The 16,964-nt window shown below is 40.5% G+C and overlaps 1 protein-coding gene across 6 annotated transcripts in view; it reads left to right on the top strand.

Annotated features, from left to right (window-relative positions):
* The window catches only part of LOC125768563 (calsyntenin-1), an 85,123-nt gene that overhangs the window by 35,911 nt on the left and 32,248 nt on the right, over positions 1-16,964 (top strand). For all 6 annotated transcript variants that reach the window (XM_049436405.1, XM_049436407.1, XM_049436406.1 and 3 more), the window contains exon 3: positions 16,297-16,436. In XM_049436405.1, the coding sequence (XP_049292362.1) occupies positions 16,297-16,436 (140 nt within the window). The remainder of the gene's footprint in view (positions 1-16,296; positions 16,437-16,964) is intronic.

The raw sequence follows: 16,964 nt of genomic DNA, 5'->3' as shown, positions 1-16,964 counted from the left end.
TTAATTCATGACATGGCGTGTAGGGCACGCAGCATTGAAAATGAGGTTTCCCGAAGCCATAAACCGTTGATTGACTGAGTAAAGTGAGTGGGACTCCATTTTTGGTGGTGGTGGTGGAGCGAATGTGTTTTCCAGACATTTCTTTCGTTCGTAGTGGAAAATTTTCGTTGCCTTGTTAGGGGTAGGTTAAAGTACGTCTGTTCGGTGCTCTGTACAATTAAACATATTCCAATCAGTTATAACTCAGAATCAGAATAATAAATCATTTCTTATGTATTTTACCAATCTGATTACAAAAAAATGCATGAAAATTCGTCTCGACTTATTTTTTTTGACATGTATACCATTTCACCTTTACCAAAAAATGATGGCCCAGATACACAGCTCAATGATGTTTCCAAATTTTGCTTGAACCTTTACTTTATTTATGTTGTCGAAAATAATGCCCCGAAACCGAAAGACAACCACAAAAGACTGGCGAGCAAGAGAAGAAAAAAAAGGACCACCCAACTCGCAGAAGTTTTTCGCGAGAAAAATAACGGTACGGCAAAGGAAAATTCTTACCACAATAAACCACCCGCTCCATGTAATGGGGCCGCCTGGTAATCCATCTTGGGCAACAAACCCATCCCACCCCGTCCACTGCAAAAGTTGTGACGCAATGTCTCCCATCAAAACCGCACCGTGTACCATCATCAAACATCATTCGGAAAACGACCGTTGATGAACTGGGCGATTTTTCTTTTCTGCAAACGCAACCAAGCAACCAAACCACCCCGGCAGGGTGGAATGGTTGGAAAATTGCTTTATTGCTGCTGTGCCTATTTCCATACGAATACAACACAATTTGGCAAAGCTTTTACTACGCAGTTTTTCACCATCGAGTTGCGTTGAAAAATCATCTGCTTCCTTTTTAAAGGCCCCCAGGATTGGGTGCGGGGCGTATTTTGTTGTTGTGTGAGATAGCGGTACAATAATCGGTTGTGTACAATGTTGGAGGGCAAACGTTTTCCACCGCCCACGGCACGCGTCCACTTTCGTTCGGCTAATGGTTGCGATTTTTTTTTCTCTTTCGGAACACCTTTAATACAAGATCTTGGTGGTTTGAGACAAGAAGGGAAGAGTGTGCGAGCGAAAGGGCCCTGAAGCCCTCCTTCAGTTTCATCAAACATTTCGATAGCACACGGAAGGGAAGTGAAAAAAACGAAGGAAGGAGGAAGGGAGGGTTGGAAGGGGACGAAACACGACTGATGAGCGGCTCATGACCTAATCCTAATGATTTGGATCCCCCGTTTTGTTGTGCTGCTTCCCATTGAAACCGACGAATCCTTTCAGTCCTTTCAAATGCCGGCGATTTAAGCCACCTTTCCCACCGACTATCACCACCTATTCCACAAACCTTTCTTATTACCGATCCGACAAAAAACCAGCAGCAAACCACCACATACTCTCTCTTACCTTGCTTTTGGTGCTTTCGGTTTTGGTTTGAAAATTCTACACCATATTGAGCAGCAAACAGCGAACCAGCGAGGTTGAATGGTTTCGGTGAGGTGTTTATTGGTTCAGCAATATACTAAACTGTGTGTTCGCCACGAGTGAAAATGAACTCTCGCATGTTCGCATCACACACACCGCCGCCGCGTATGGCGCAACGTGTGGGCCCCAGATAATGGAGGTTTCGCGCTGGGAAATTTTTGGTTTCATGGATTTCATTTTCACCGGAAATAGGAAATTCACATATGTTTTCGCTTTGTTGCGCATTTGCTCCACGGCCACATGCTCTTTTGATGGTTAGCACACCCCGCCCCGGGGTGCTACATGGAAACGCACTGACGAATTGGAAGGGCTTTTAGGGTTTTTTTTTGTTTTTTGCGAATGTGTCGATAATTACAGAGCCATAAGGATAATGTGCCATGCGGGTTATTTATGTGAAGCGTTTTAACGGCAATACTGCAACCGATATGTGAAAAACTTTATAGTGTTCAAATTAGTTTTGTGTGTTTAATGTTACAATTTATTAAAGTTTGTATAAAATTATAAAACTATAAAATTTAAAGTATCCTTGAGTTGATAAACTCGTCAATATTTTACTGAAACTGTACATAAGACAGTTGCTTTTTAAATTGAGTTCTTCAAGGATTTAACAAAAATGATGATATCATTAAATTTATCTCGACATATTCATGTTAGCAACTTCGCTTCTAGTCTTGAAAAAGATATTTCAAATGAAAATTTGTTTAGTTGATGAATTGAGACTACCTTCCTCTGTAGTATGAAGCTTTCGCTCTTCATAAGTTGCTTCGTTGCTAGCCTTAATCTAATCAAATAAAGTCAACCTTCGTTTCTCACGCACGTGTTGCCGTGCTGCACCATATTGTCAACCAATTCCCCACACTCATAGCTACTGAATTACTTTCTTATTGTGGTCTAAAAATGTCTCCTAAACTGTAGCGCATACGCAGCATCCCACACATCTTCATATCTTCGTCGGTTTTGATGCCATCTTAATCTCGCTCCTTCAATTAGGCGCAAACATGGATGCGTTGTGTTGCATCATTTGCTGTTCTCGGCTGCAGCTGTTTACCACTTCATTAAACGAAAGCGCCATGGCGACCATTTTGGAGGTGGTGGAGTATCGTCAAGACGGAGTGTGGGTGTCTTTCTTTGTAGCCTCGGTTACAAGCCTGACTCCCAACGGTATAAGGGCATCCGGTGGGGTCCGTTTGTTGGGTGTGATGTAAGGATTGCAATTAAAATAAATACACAGCAAGTTTTTGCGTGCAAAAGAGAAAAAGGGAGAGAGAGGTAGAGTAGTTGTGATCTTCGGATGAAACCCTTCTCCAATGGGAACGTGAAAGAGATGGGAAACCATTATTGAAATGTTTCTCCGGTAAAGTGTCGTGACCATTAGGGGGGCCTGTGCGATATCTGTTTGAGCTTGCCTAACAAGGATTGTGCTGCTAACAACCTCAGACACTACCACGCATCCCTTCCGGAGCTGAACCATTCGTCGGTAATCCAAAGCAGGAAAGTGATTCTGTTTGCTCAACATATCTCCCAGTTCCAACTATAGCTGTCAAGCACGACACCCTGTCTCGATGTTTCCATGTTCCATAAGTCCTACGGAATATGTAGGGCATCTGTGGTGTTGCATGGTATCCTTTAATCTCAAATATGGACGATCAATAACGTATGCCTAAGGGATACGATGCAGCTTTGTAACGTATACCAGATCGAATGTGTGGATCACCCCTTCAGATTTGAAGGGTTTTCCATTATTACCAGTGTTATCGATTTGTTCACAATATTCTATATCCATGGTTGGGGTTGTTGATAACTAAATATATAACTAAATAAAATGCATTTAAAAAAAACAATCGATTAGATGCCTCATAGTACCACTTTGAATAGAAAACATTACCAGTTAATGACTATTTTGTACACAGCAACATAATAACAAATGAGATTGTTGCGGTTCTATCTTGCTACCTTTTGCTGGGGCAGCACACCTAGCTTACCAGCTAAACCGATTTAAAGCGAGCAAGCATAATGGGAAATTAGTTTACGCCCATTACCACCATCCCCGGTGATCGTTCTGCTTCCTGCTCGCCAACGGGTAGAGTGTATTATTTTTGCGTAGCAATGCGAATGTAAATTTCAATTAAACGTCAATTAATAACGTTTCTCTTTTATCTTGCTTTTTTCACAGGTAAGGACATTGGCATAAAATTCATCCACTGTTCCACGAACGAACGACACACACAAAAGGGTGGACTGTACCTTTTTGTTGTTGTTTTGCTGGCTGCGAGATCAGAGAAAGCGCGCTGCACAAAACCCACCGGAGCGAAAGTTATGGTTGGTAATTTTGTGACACCGACCCTTTGGTAACGTAGGCGCATACCATCACTCGCACAAGGATTCAGAGGATGTGCTGCTGAAACGGCTGTACCAATCACAACAAAAAAACCGAGACCCAATTCCCTACAGCACTTTCCAAGATAAAGCGCGCCGTGTGTATCGTTCCCCCTAAAAAAAAGGACTCTTTAGATTTAGCGCCAACTCCACCATCATCCATGTTCGGGTTGGGGAAAAAAATAGCTCCCCAAAAAAAAAAGGATTCCTACTCGCGACCCAGTAAGGTTGAGGTGAAACTCGCGCTTTCATTACGCGAATCGGCCAAACAAAAAAAAATCAACCACCAAAACAGAAGTACCTCTTCCTGCTCCACGAGGATTGCTGTGTCCCGCTCAACCAGCTCAAGCTTGTGTTTTTAATTTCTGTTCATTTAATTTAATTTTCGACTCACCCTTTGGCATGTAATTGTTTTTAATAGCGCATGATGTCGACTGGTCCGAATTCTTTGGTGTGTCCTTTCGGAAAAGGGGATACCGCCGGTGGACCCACCATCAGGCCGCGTTCGTCCGTCAGCAGCAGTTGACGAGCCGAACAAGCGCACCAATCAAAGGGTGGGGTTGCTACACTGGTGGCTGAGGACCCCTTTTTCTTGTTGGGTTGTTGTCTGCACTGTGCACTTCCGATTACAAAATGTGCGTAGATCTGATTCCGTTCTGGCTGTGTTAGCAAGAGGTAGCGGCAGTTGTACCATCGACCAGAAGAGATATCCTGCTAGTTGTGCTGTTTTGACTCGTTTACCCATTTTTGCTCCGTACCGGAGATTTCGAAGTTCTTTTGTACGTCCAACTGTGTGTGTGTTTGTCTGCCACCGCCAAACGAAAAAGCGTTGTGCCGGGAGTAGTAGTAATTGAATCGAAATATAATTCGATTTAGTCCGCCTGCTGCGGGCTTACATCCGGCACACATCGTATCGGAAGCAGCGGCATGAAAAGCACCTGTAATTGGCAGTTACACTCCATCACACATCCACCGATAGGAGCCAATTTTCTTTTTTTTTATTTGCTCAATCGTTTTGCGTTCACCTCGCAAAGATTCGTTAAGTTACGGTGCTTGGTGGAAAAGTGACTTTTTCAGAATGCTTCGTCACGTACGCGTGTGTGTGTAACCTGGAAAAGGTGGGATGAATACCGGATGAAATGATAATTATTTTCAGGATCCAGCTTTCTGCTTTATTCCATCTAGGTTTGGGGATAAATTCTAGTCTTTTTTGTTGTTGTGCCACTCTAGTGTGCGTTGGAAAGAATGGACGGTCAATAAAATGTTATCACCGAGCGCTTATCGATAAAAAGGTCACGTAGTATCAATTTCGGTGTGTTAATTTTGTGACTACAACACAGAAATTCTTTGTTGATGTAATCAACATATAATAATATGCATCCAATTACTACGTTTTTGGATTGATTCTTTTTTTTTGTTAAATAATTTTGATTATTTTAACTATTTCTATTAAATGTCCTTCCTTTTCTATTGTCATAATATTCTATTAAAGTCTATAAATGGTAACATAAAAACTCATAATAGAAATATTTGTCCACCCACACCCACATACTCCTATCGTTAGTATTCTGTAAAGTATTCCCACTATCATAATAATAACTGTGTAGTGACCTTCTTTTATCTGTACCATTATTTTGCAATTTCGTATCCTTTCGTTTATTATTCAAATTATCCCTACTCGTACTTCCGACAAGGTGTGTGTGTGTAGGTGTGCGTTTCATGTGCTATCATTTTGCGCCTTCTTTATACTACTGGTGCTGCACATAATTTTCCGTACTTTGCTGTCAAATCGATAAAAACGTGACCATTCGGTAGGGTAGCATCGGTAGCAAGGGAAGAAGCACACTACACTACACAGACCCGGAATAGACAAACCTAAATTGAAATAAACTGAAACCGGAATATACCCCCGGGTGATGATACTGCAGAAAAGTTGAGCACTCCCGTCCCAGACTTCGTACAGATTCGCACTTTTGAAAGCTCGGAAGCGTAAAATGTGCTTCTAACCATAGTCACCCTGTTTTGGTGTATGTGAAGGTGCTGCATTTTTTTTGTTTTGTCAGTTTGTTCCCATTTTTGTACGAATAAAATTCTTGAAGCTTCCGGTTATAGTGAGCAGCACAACATTATCAGAACAAAGAGTATTGGAACAAAACGTGCCATTTTGCTATTTTTTTGAAATACCAACTGCAAAGGCACTCTTTGGATGTCGTTTAGCTCTGGTTCCTTTATCTTTAAAGTTCCAATATTTATGTTCTACTTTAGCCGTTTAACATCACTTGAGTTATTTGTTTGATTGTAATCTTTTTTTATGAGTAAATTTTGATTTCATTTATATGACTAGAATCTTAGGCTTGGAGAGCACACTATTGTTGTGCCTTTCTTGATGTGGTCGCTTTGGAAGCGGAAAAATCAATATTCCCTGTACGCATTCGTCTGATTTAATCCTGCCTCATTATGAGGTTGAGGAACACATAAACCAATGTCCGCACCCTAAGCCCTACATTAGTTCCCACTTGAAAAGGATCTGACCATCAAAACACGAGGTCGGCTTTTGACGATTGTCGACGTTATTCAACACCGGGACTACTCGTTCCTTGAGCACTTCAGGGTTTGACCTTGGGAACGAATTGCTGTAGGACGTTCTGTCCTAATGTTTTTTAAGTTAAGCCCACTTTGCCGTTCCTTGTACAATCATCGTCACACGAACGTTATATGAAGTGTACCTTTCGTATCATTTCAAAAACACACGAAAAACCTCACATTAACTCCCTATGTTCGCGACCTTTGCGTGTGTCCCTACCAACCTACGCTGATGGGTTCGAAATAATGATTACGTTACAGTTCGTACACGTTCCGTGATACAAAATGCCACGCACACCAGCATTTTCTTACCGAGGTGAATTTTCACAGGGAAATAGTGATTGGTCAACAGTTTCGACTTCTGTTCGACTTCTGTGGATGCGTGCGTATGTACGGCTTTCTTATCTGAAACAGCAAATCACTGGCCATCGACATGGAATGAAATGATTTATTTTCCTCGATGGTTCAACTATACGTTAGTACATTATTTACTAACAGGAGGAAAAAAACCAAAAAAAAAACGGTTTCCCGCAAGCAAACCGAGCAGCAATAATTCTTCATGGTTTGCCAACGGTAAATGGCCAACGGCCTAACCAACCGGGTGGTAAATGCGATCAATTTTATTATTTACCTTCTTGTTATGGTACATAGCGTAATAGCATAATACGTTAAAGTAGCTTTTTTCTGTTGTATTTTTATACATATTGTTAAGAACTTTTTTTATATTAAATTAGGTAAATATATTTTATATCATGTATGTACCTTAAACAATAACTTTATTCCATTTATTGTTTTTCTTTCTATGTAGCTTACATGATCAAGCTACAAGTAGTACGTTTCTGTGCATTTACGGATGATGTGCAGTCTTTGTGACAGTGTTCCTTCATGATACATATTTTAAATCGTGTGCATGATCTGGTAAGGTGAAAACCATTGTCCTGACTCCGGTAGCCTTTTTTGCGCTGGAATTGCTTGTCTCACAAACCATCTAAACTGCTAAACAAGAGAAACCACATGGAGAGCCGGAATGTCATTCGTGCAACTGTCGCCGTGTGCTGCCTTTCTTATGTTGAGGTGCATTTTATGATGCACAGTTATTTTTAGCCACTTTTCCCAATACAATCAGGACCAGGGTAAATGGCTTGAGCCAAATCGTGAACGACAAAATAAAAAAAAAAAAAAACTATTCCATGGTTGTAAGCTTGTCGAGGTGCAGATAAGAAGCACTCAGCTGTGTGTTGAAATCACGTTGTTTACATACTAAACTCATTTATCTTCCTTCCGAGCTCGATGTCGTCGTTGGTGTTGTTGTTATTGTTGTGTGGCGGTTGGTCGTATGTATGAAGAAGAGATTTCACGGCTGCTGGTTTTTGGGATTGCTTCTTCTTCGTGACATCGGTATATCGGCTTTCACGTCGGAGATAGGCTGCTTTCTTTAAGCGCTGGTTTCAGAAAGTATCTAACCCGTTTCCGGATGGAAAAATGGCGGCAGGGGGGTTTTCTTCTTACTGCTGGTTGGCAAGGTGTGGGGATGGTTTCGTTGGCGCTTTTAAGATGAGATTGTTGGTCGTCCTCGGGTTGACAAAATATTGTCATCTCCACCGGTGTTGTTTGTTTGTTTGCCCATCGGGTACGGTAAGGTAATTGCAACCTCTTCCACCAGTTTTCCTTATCGCCTGTACAAAACAAATGCACCCCAGACGGTAAACTGTGGTGACTGGGTTTGGGGGTAAATAAGTGTGTTTGGTTGGACAACAGAGAAAACTATGTCTTATCGTTTGAAAACAATTTTTTTGTCGTAATAGTTTGTAAGCCTTTACGATTAGATGTGTGCTATATATTATTAATGTTACGGTATTTATATTCGATGTATAAGGAAGGTCTAGAAAAAGAAAATACACAAGAGAAACACAACCAAAAAGCAATATTTTTCATAGAACAAATATATAATCTTGTATTTTGTGACATAAAACAAAGCAGTTATTTTATGTAAAATGATCCAATAACAAGCACTTAATCCATCCTTACTGTGCTGCTGTGTCCCGGAAGCCGCCCGTCGAGATTTTTGTTCACAAGGAATAACATCAATTTCATTTTAAAGGAGTAAGAATAGAACATCGCCAAACAAATCCCATTACCGGTGTGGAAAACTGTTGCAGACGAGCAGTAACAAAAAAACACACAGCGATAGGCCAAGTGTCTCTCAGCCTCTTTCTTCGAACACAGATTTCTGAAATGTTCGCTTCCAAAAAAAAAACGATACTGAAAAAAATGACTACAAGAATAAAAAAAAGAACATATCCTCGAATCATTCGAGCACGAAATATGTGCACATTTCAGGGCGGATTCGTGGAAAAGTGAAAAGGAAACTACCCGGAAAACTTGGAACCGGTGATGTAATTTAGGTCGGTAGGCTGTAAGACCTGGCAAAGCGAGGATATTGACATAATATAAAACATAATGTAATACAACCATTCCGTTTTATGTGTGCCCATTGGCATTTCTTCAGCTTGAACTTTGTAACAGCTCCGTTCAGTTAAACTGCCAGCTACCGGCCGGATGCGAGGTATAGGATTCGAATTGTGTCACCAATTTTGTCGACTTTCAACCAAATCGTAGCGAGAGAGAGAGTGAGAGCTAGAAAGAAATGTGGTTTTATGCTTCTGTATTTGCCATTTTTCCTCTCATTGACAAGTCCTTTTTTTTAAACGATTTCAAAGTGGGAAAAGAAGAAAAGCAGTTACTATAATGGGAGTAAGTTTTTTTTCTCAAAAGCCTCCATTTGGTCCCTGGATGGACCCCGGAAATTTCATCCTCTGTTTTTTTTTTTGTTCTGTTTCTTTGTATTTGTGAGGAAAAATCAACGTCATTGGGATTGGAATAGTGTTGTGTGGGGAAGAAAAAAACCCTCTTGTACACGAAATATGACCACACAATTCGGCGAACGAAAAGTATAGAAGCGTTAGAGTGTGTAAGTACTTTCCAGAAGGACGCGATAACCGAACGTGGAGCCCTGCCAGCTCCATCAGGGTAGCATGTTCGGGGTTGAGATACGCTAGGGTAAAATGTATTCAGTACCGAAAAAAAGAGACTACAATAGCATGACGAAACATCAAATCCCCTAAAGTACAAAGGATTTTTTTTTGTGTGTGCATGTGATGGATTGATTAAACGTGCGCGAGAAAGTGCACGAGAAACGAGATGATCCCTGAAGGATTTTCCGGAAAATGGATGTGACTGCAATGGCAGTTTGAATGTTTGCTATACAGTCGAGATTATTAGACTTTTTTGAATGCCTAATTGAAACTGAACTTGAAGCGAATAATTCAAGCAGACGCTTTTTACATGTCACGCACAGTTCTGTGAATGAAATCGAATTTTTAACATATCTAAATCTACTCTTAATATATCAAATAGATTCACATATCCAAACAGAGTGGATCATCCGGCGCCATTCTCGTAATGTGACAGAGATGGATGCCAAGGATGGTGGAAGATTCGAATACTCGGGGAATTCATTTAGTAGTGGGAACTCCGGAGTGGCTTCATGAATCCACTCCGACTTCGACGTATAAAAACCAGAATATACTCCGAAGTAATTACTCCGGATTAATCTGGATTTAACTCCGGAGTAACTCCGGTGTTGACTCCGAATTACTCCGGAGTTGATACCGGAATACTCTAGCGCTGCATCCAATGTTAACTCCGGAGTATTCATCGATTTTAACTCCGGATTGAAGTTCGGTTGGTGGCCGGATCCGTGATCGGTAATAATGCCGCAGTATTCTCCGGAATATCCCGGAATCGGATTACTCCAACTCCGGGAAAATTGAAGATTTCACTATGTCACTGTATCACTATGTCATTTGGAAATCTACACAATATTTTATTTCACTTTCTTATATTTTTCTCAGCAATTGCTGTTTGATAACGCTCCTCAATAGGAAAGAAAATTGTTAACCATTAAATTATTTTCTCCAAACTCTTGCTTCCACGATTACACATTTATGATTCTAAAACTTAGATATCGAGGATGAAAAGGATGTTTAATGGTAGCGGCAAAAGTGATCGTAAATAATTTTGAGCATGGGTTAAACTTTTAGCCACGAATTTTTATAGGCACATATTTGCTAGCATATCATGTTGCAGCTGTATACTGCAGAATATACCAAAGCTTCTGCAATATCGTCAACATGCAATATTGTCTCTGCAAACAGGTTTAAATCGGCGCAGCACACCGGAAAGGATTTGCAATGATATCCTCCCTGCCCGAAGAACTGGCGAAAAGGCTGATGCAAATATATTGCTTTCTTCGTCGGTGTGAATGTGCGCGCACTTGCTCTGGTGCGTGCTTCCAAAGCTTGGGGCCTGCCCCGGAAGCAAATGTGTATAAAGTCGCGAACCTTTACCGCAACCACGGCATGGGAAACACAATTTATGCAGAAGCATTAGACTCGGGATTATGTATGTAAAACGATTGTGTAAAGTTCCATTTTGCGCCCTTATATTTGCTGCAACTACCGCCTGTTGGTGTCGCCATCGTTGTTTTGTTTGAGATGTTTTTTTTTTAGTTTTATCTTACAAACACCCTCCCGCTTTGTTGTTCTCATGCGGTTTAGAAGCAGAAGTGTGTATGCTTCGGCCAAGCTTACACAATGAGGTGAAGTGTGTTTGCTGTATGGATGTGTATGTGCCCTCCAATGTCGCTGATGGGGTAGCAGCGTGAAAGATGATGGAAGATGATTTTTCAAGACTACCCTCTGGACATGGTGCGGTTGGATCCCATCCTTACTACTACAATTCTTGGGCCGCACGTTAAACAGGACCCTTTAACATAAACCCCGCTAGCAAAGTTCGAAAGGGAAGTATCTTATTTGCATAAATGCTTAGAAAGAGAAGGCAACCACCGACAAGTACACGCTTCCCAGACGGTTTAGTAGTTGCCTCCGAATGGCCTATCATAGTCCCGAACCTCTTTTCCTTCTTCCTCGACATTACCTTCACTCGTTACCAACTCAACAATTAGTCAATAGTCTATTGCAGACACGTTTCTGTACCGTTCCACAGCTTCCTGCAACAATAGTGCACGTTATGAAAATGATGGAATGGAAAAAGAGGCACGTAAAAACGTAAAATCTGCACCCAGATCCGGGAAGGGTCTCCGACTCTCACTCGGTACCAGATACAGCAGACGTGTTAGTGTTGAGGATATACCACAGAACAATAAAACGCAAGGAACCTTGGGGTGGGGGAAGAGATTTTTCAAGGCAAAGGTTTTATTATTCATAAGCAGAACCCTTGCGATGGCCGAGCTAATATGGGTGCACCTCATTTAAATAAATGCAATCATGGCTTGTATGGAGCGCACCGTGATGATGATGACGGTATCTACATTATCCTGCCCTTTTAGGATGCACTACAGATTTAGGAAGAAAGTTTGCTGTTTTCTTTTTAATGGATCACAAGGTGCAAGTTGTGGGAGTGTAGCTTTAAAATTTCAATGCTTTTAAACGAACGTAACAAGCTATGAATAATAGCATAACAAGCTAATGGTGTCATTTGAATTGCATAAGTTTCGGCGCTTTTAATCTGCTGTTTATCACGGTTGTGTCAAATTTGCATGATTTTGTGGAGTTTGCACAACATAATTACAATTTTGGTAAGTTTTTTTTTTACAATTTATTACAGTCAAGATCATAATCAAGATCATGTTTGAGTTCTAAAACACGTTGATATACTGAGGTACCTTTTTCTGTCCATCCTAAAAATATCACATTTAGCAGCTACAAATGGGCGCTAATTATCTTCGACACCCTAAAACCCGGCCACAAAAACATCCATCATTTGCTGTATAAGAACCGTTTTAAGACGCCACACCCTTATGTTCTTGGTCGGTCCCGGACGCAGTATTATCGACTTCGCTGCTCTTCGACAGATATTCCAGATACTTTGCGTTAGTTTCACCGTTCGAACATTGGCCGCTTCAGGGGACATTGATTTATGTCCGCACGCTTGAATAGGTGATTAATACTGACCCCAACGCAGATATCTAATTTGGGTGCATTTCTTTCTCTCGTTTTTTTTGTTTGCTTGTATGTATCTTTTGGACACAGACACTTTTCTATGAACTGGATCCCCAAAAATATCATCCCTCCAAAAAACAGAAAAAAAGGTTCTGCATACGTAGATGGTACGCCAACCGATCTCGGATCAAATGAAGCCGCAGGGGTTTCGCTCGTTCCGGTGAAACAAATTTTTTGTCTTACCCACAACGCCCACGTGCGTGGCGGCGGAAGTATACGATGGCGCGCGCGCACGCACGCACGCTTGGAGTCATCACTTGGAGCGACATTCGCTTTTACCTCTCACCGTAGACAACTGCCAATCGTGGTTGTTTGTTGCTTGCTTTCAAACTCCGGCTTTAGTTCACTTTGTCTCCCTTTTTTTGCCTTCGGATTAATCTATCAGTGGATGTTCTTCTGTGTTTCGTAGCGCTGCGCTGCTTGTCATTTATTTTTGGTCAAACGTATGTCTTTTCTTGTCCACACCCGTTGCATCGGTCGGGCTGATGCACTCCTTGCTGTCGGCACACCAGCAGAACAAACGTTCGTTCCGTTTCGGGGAAGATTTTATGATTCGGTTATTGGACTTTTTAAAAGTGTTCTACTTTTAGTTCGTTTATAACACTGCAGTGGGACAGTTTTTTTGTGGGTTTCTTTCTTTCTGATGGTGTGAAGCATGTTTCATCTTCATGATGTGTTCGTTTCTTCTCGTGTACTATCCCTTTAGTGCTGTGAGAAGTATTTTTTTACGATTGTACTGTCGTAATAGTGATCCTGGTCATGGCACCAACCGACATTAGTGTCTTGTGCTGTATTGAAGGAACAAAAATGTTAAAAATCATAATTTCTACTCATACAATAAACTTTATTAAATATATCTTATCCATTAATATGTTAATGAAAATGTTTCGAATAAATCAAATAAACGTAAACATTCTCACCATTCTAGTGTTAAAACTAATCAACCAATCTTAAAACCATTCGCATAAAATGTTTTTCTAAGGGTTAATAGGACCACCCCTCTCACTAATGTCGAATTTCATTGCGCCACAACTAGCAACAATAAACATTAAAAAAAACGAAACATTCCCTAAAACCGACATGTCAGCAAAAAGGAAAATAAAATGCATACACGGAAAAAAACGTTGACACTTTCCGTCTCGATCTTGGTTCGTTTTTCCTTGTCGCTTTCTTGTAGCCTGTTTGTGTGTGTTTTTTAGCACTTCCTTCAGCACTTTTACGGTTGTATACAGGGGCAAAAGCATAACGTAATCGTTCAACACGACACCGGAGTACGTCGACACCTTGCAGCTGGCCGAATCGAAGTCCAGTATCGATCAGCAAAACCCAACCAACGGGTGCAGGGGTGTGTGAAGCAATTGAGCTCTTCTTCATTTCTCAACCCACAAGCGCTCAACCGTTCGTCTGTGCGCGGCCCACTCCCAGTGCTAAGAAGGTGCTAAGCTGAGGATTTCATTTTACGCCATAGGTGCTGCTGCTGCTGCGAACCTGAAGGCGTGAAAATTGGGCAAGTGTAGAGAAAAAACGACCACTGGCACTGCTGCTCGAAAATGGGTGGAAACAAAATAAATCACGCTAGGAAAATGCTGTGGTTTGACTGTGCTGTGAGTCATAGGGCACGTAATCTGTTTTAATTCCCTGCTGAAGTACGATTTCTTTGACCAACGCTTGAATCGTATGTTTTGCTATTGATTTTGCGTTTCTTTTCTTTTTTCCTCGGTATTTCGATAGCGAGGAAAAACGTGTTGGTTTTTGCTCAAAAATTGTAGGATTTATTTTTACAGTATAATGACTTAAGAGATGCTATCCCACCGATCAAAACCATCTAAAATATATTCGATTCCATGTTACAAATCCATGTTTCAGCAGAAATACCCAATTCGTACTAGCTATAAAACACATCGGAAGCAATTAAAATGCTCTACAGTACTTTTCATTCCTTTTTATTTTCCCGATTGCAAAAGGATTTCCCTGTTGGTCCACTAACGGTGGTGATCCGTCTGAAGTGTCGGTAATCATGAGCAATGAATGACTTTTTCTACGTTACTGTTACTACTTCTCGCTCATGTGCTTATCGTAACGCACAAACGCCCATGTTCAAATTGGAATCGAATCCAAGATTTAGCAATTTATTTTCCTTCTATTTTCCCCGCTCGGCCACCCATCGTACCATATCTAACCAGCTGTCCAGCCATTTCTCGGCAAATTTTGCCCAACACCACCGGAAACAATCGATTGATGTAGAAGGAAAAGTGTGCATTATAGCCGACACCCTTCAGGGGCTCTATCGATGTTCACGCGTTGGTGGTAGCGCAAAAGGTATTTTGCTCCGCTTCGTGAATTTCGGACAATTCTCGGTTCGATCGATTGGTAAAATGTAAGTTAAGCTCCATTTTAGTAAGGATTTATGCTGGGTTTTATTTGTGTGATTGATTTATTCGCCGGCGGATTTACAATAAATCAAACAGGAGGAGGGCAGGATGGTTTTTGTATGCTACTCTGTATCCCGGGATCATTACACTAATCCTCGCCTAAAGCTATATTCGATACCGAGGGTACGATTGGATGATTGCCGCACAAAAAACATCACGTACATTAATTAGGAACAGAAAAAAAGGGATACAATAACATTGCCTTTAAATATATTTTCGATCCCTTTCTATTGGATGGCATTTATATACATTTTACCATTTTTGGTTCTAATTCAAGTTACTATAAATCATTCTTTATAACATTTTTTTTTACTTCAATTAAATTTAATACCTTTCAGCAACAAATTCAAAGCATCTCCTTTGCATTCGAAACGCAAAATGTGTCGAATGTTTTGTCCACAAGCAAATAAATTCTTGCAAACGCTGCTCGAACATAATACATTCGAATGGCCGTTTTGCAAACAACTCCCCTTGCGTCGATGTACAGCAGGTGCCAAATAAGGGAACAAATTAGTAAACATAAAATGAACCCTGTGTACCGTTGGGTGGTGCATGTTCTCACACGGATTGTATCACCACCAACGTCGAAAGTAGTAACAAAACCTCGTCACACACCCACACACACACGGAGGGAAGCATGAAGCATAGAAATGTTCACGACTCACTTTTCGGTTCCAATTACATTCGGAAAATATTTGTGGTTGCATAATAAATATCGATAGCTAAGTTTGTCGCATCAAAGTGTATTCACCGGGCCGGTTTCGGGGATGAGTTTCAACACACTAAAATAATATGCGTAACGATCGGGGTTTGTGAAATGATAACGTATCGAGGCCCCGGATGCTTTTCCCAGCGCATAATGATGTTAACGATAGGCAGAATATTATTCCACTTTCAATAGCACCATGAAATCCGGAAAGGGAATTATTTTCTGTCATGTTAGCAATGTGAATAAAAAGGGCTCATTGAATTTAATTTAAGGAAATGTAACATCATATTTTCCGATGCGTGTCTAATGGTATTGATGGACAACTATTGAATTCTTATTTATCGTATTTTCATTCTAAAATATTTTTTGGGTTTTATATAAAATATCTCGTTGAAATAAAGTTCGTCGTCTTTTGTTTAGCAAATTAAAAAGATTGTAGAAATTTTTAAATTTTAATTTTAATTTAAAAATTTAATTTAATTTTAATTTAATATATTTGTAAAGCCGTCATCATCAAGTATAAATAAAATATCTATAAAATTAATTTAACAAATTTATCTTTCATTTCCTCTTACAGAGCGTGTCCTGGAAAATTCGTACCACGGGCTGATAAAGGAAAATGAAACATTCGTTGAGATAACGCCACTGATCAAAGTCGACGAAACGAAAATCTGTGGCTTTCACATAATCAAAAAGAACAAGGAAATTCCCTTTCAGGTAAGTTATTCAATTTCTACTTCATATATAATTTAAAGTGACCAATAATGCGGGTCAAGGTTCGACAAGGTAAATCAAGGCTTCCGACCAAAATTGACAACGGATTTAAAATTAAAATAATAAGTTAACTTTCCGTTTCTAGTACAATGATGTTAACGTTTCTTAAGGAGCATCAAAGTAGAGGATTTTCTTGTTTCATAATGTCACTTAGGAAATGAAACAAATCGTTCGCGTTTTCGTATTTCCACAGCGTGTGCTATCGATAACGAAGTGAAACACTCGATTATCAGGTAGTGGTAAAAGTGGCACGATTTACGAAAAAGTCGCACCGTGTCTTGAGTTCTTTTGTTCCATTGCGGTTGTTTTTTTTGTTTTATACATTAGAAGGCGTCCATCGGCAGTTGGAATAGCAGCTGCTGGACCACCAATATCACCATTCCATCATGGGACGGAGACGTGCTTCGGTACAATTTAAGTCACCGAGTTTGCTGCTATTTTATTCCGGCACCCACTTACGAACCAGAGAGA

Source organism: Anopheles funestus, chromosome 3RL (genome assembly GCF_943734845.2).
Source record: "Anopheles funestus chromosome 3RL, idAnoFuneDA-416_04, whole genome shotgun sequence".
In the NCBI taxonomy this organism is placed as follows: domain Eukaryota; kingdom Metazoa; phylum Arthropoda; class Insecta; order Diptera; family Culicidae; genus Anopheles; species Anopheles funestus.
The sequence above is the reverse complement of the archived record's forward strand: the minus strand, read 5'-3'. Positions and strand labels throughout refer to the sequence as shown.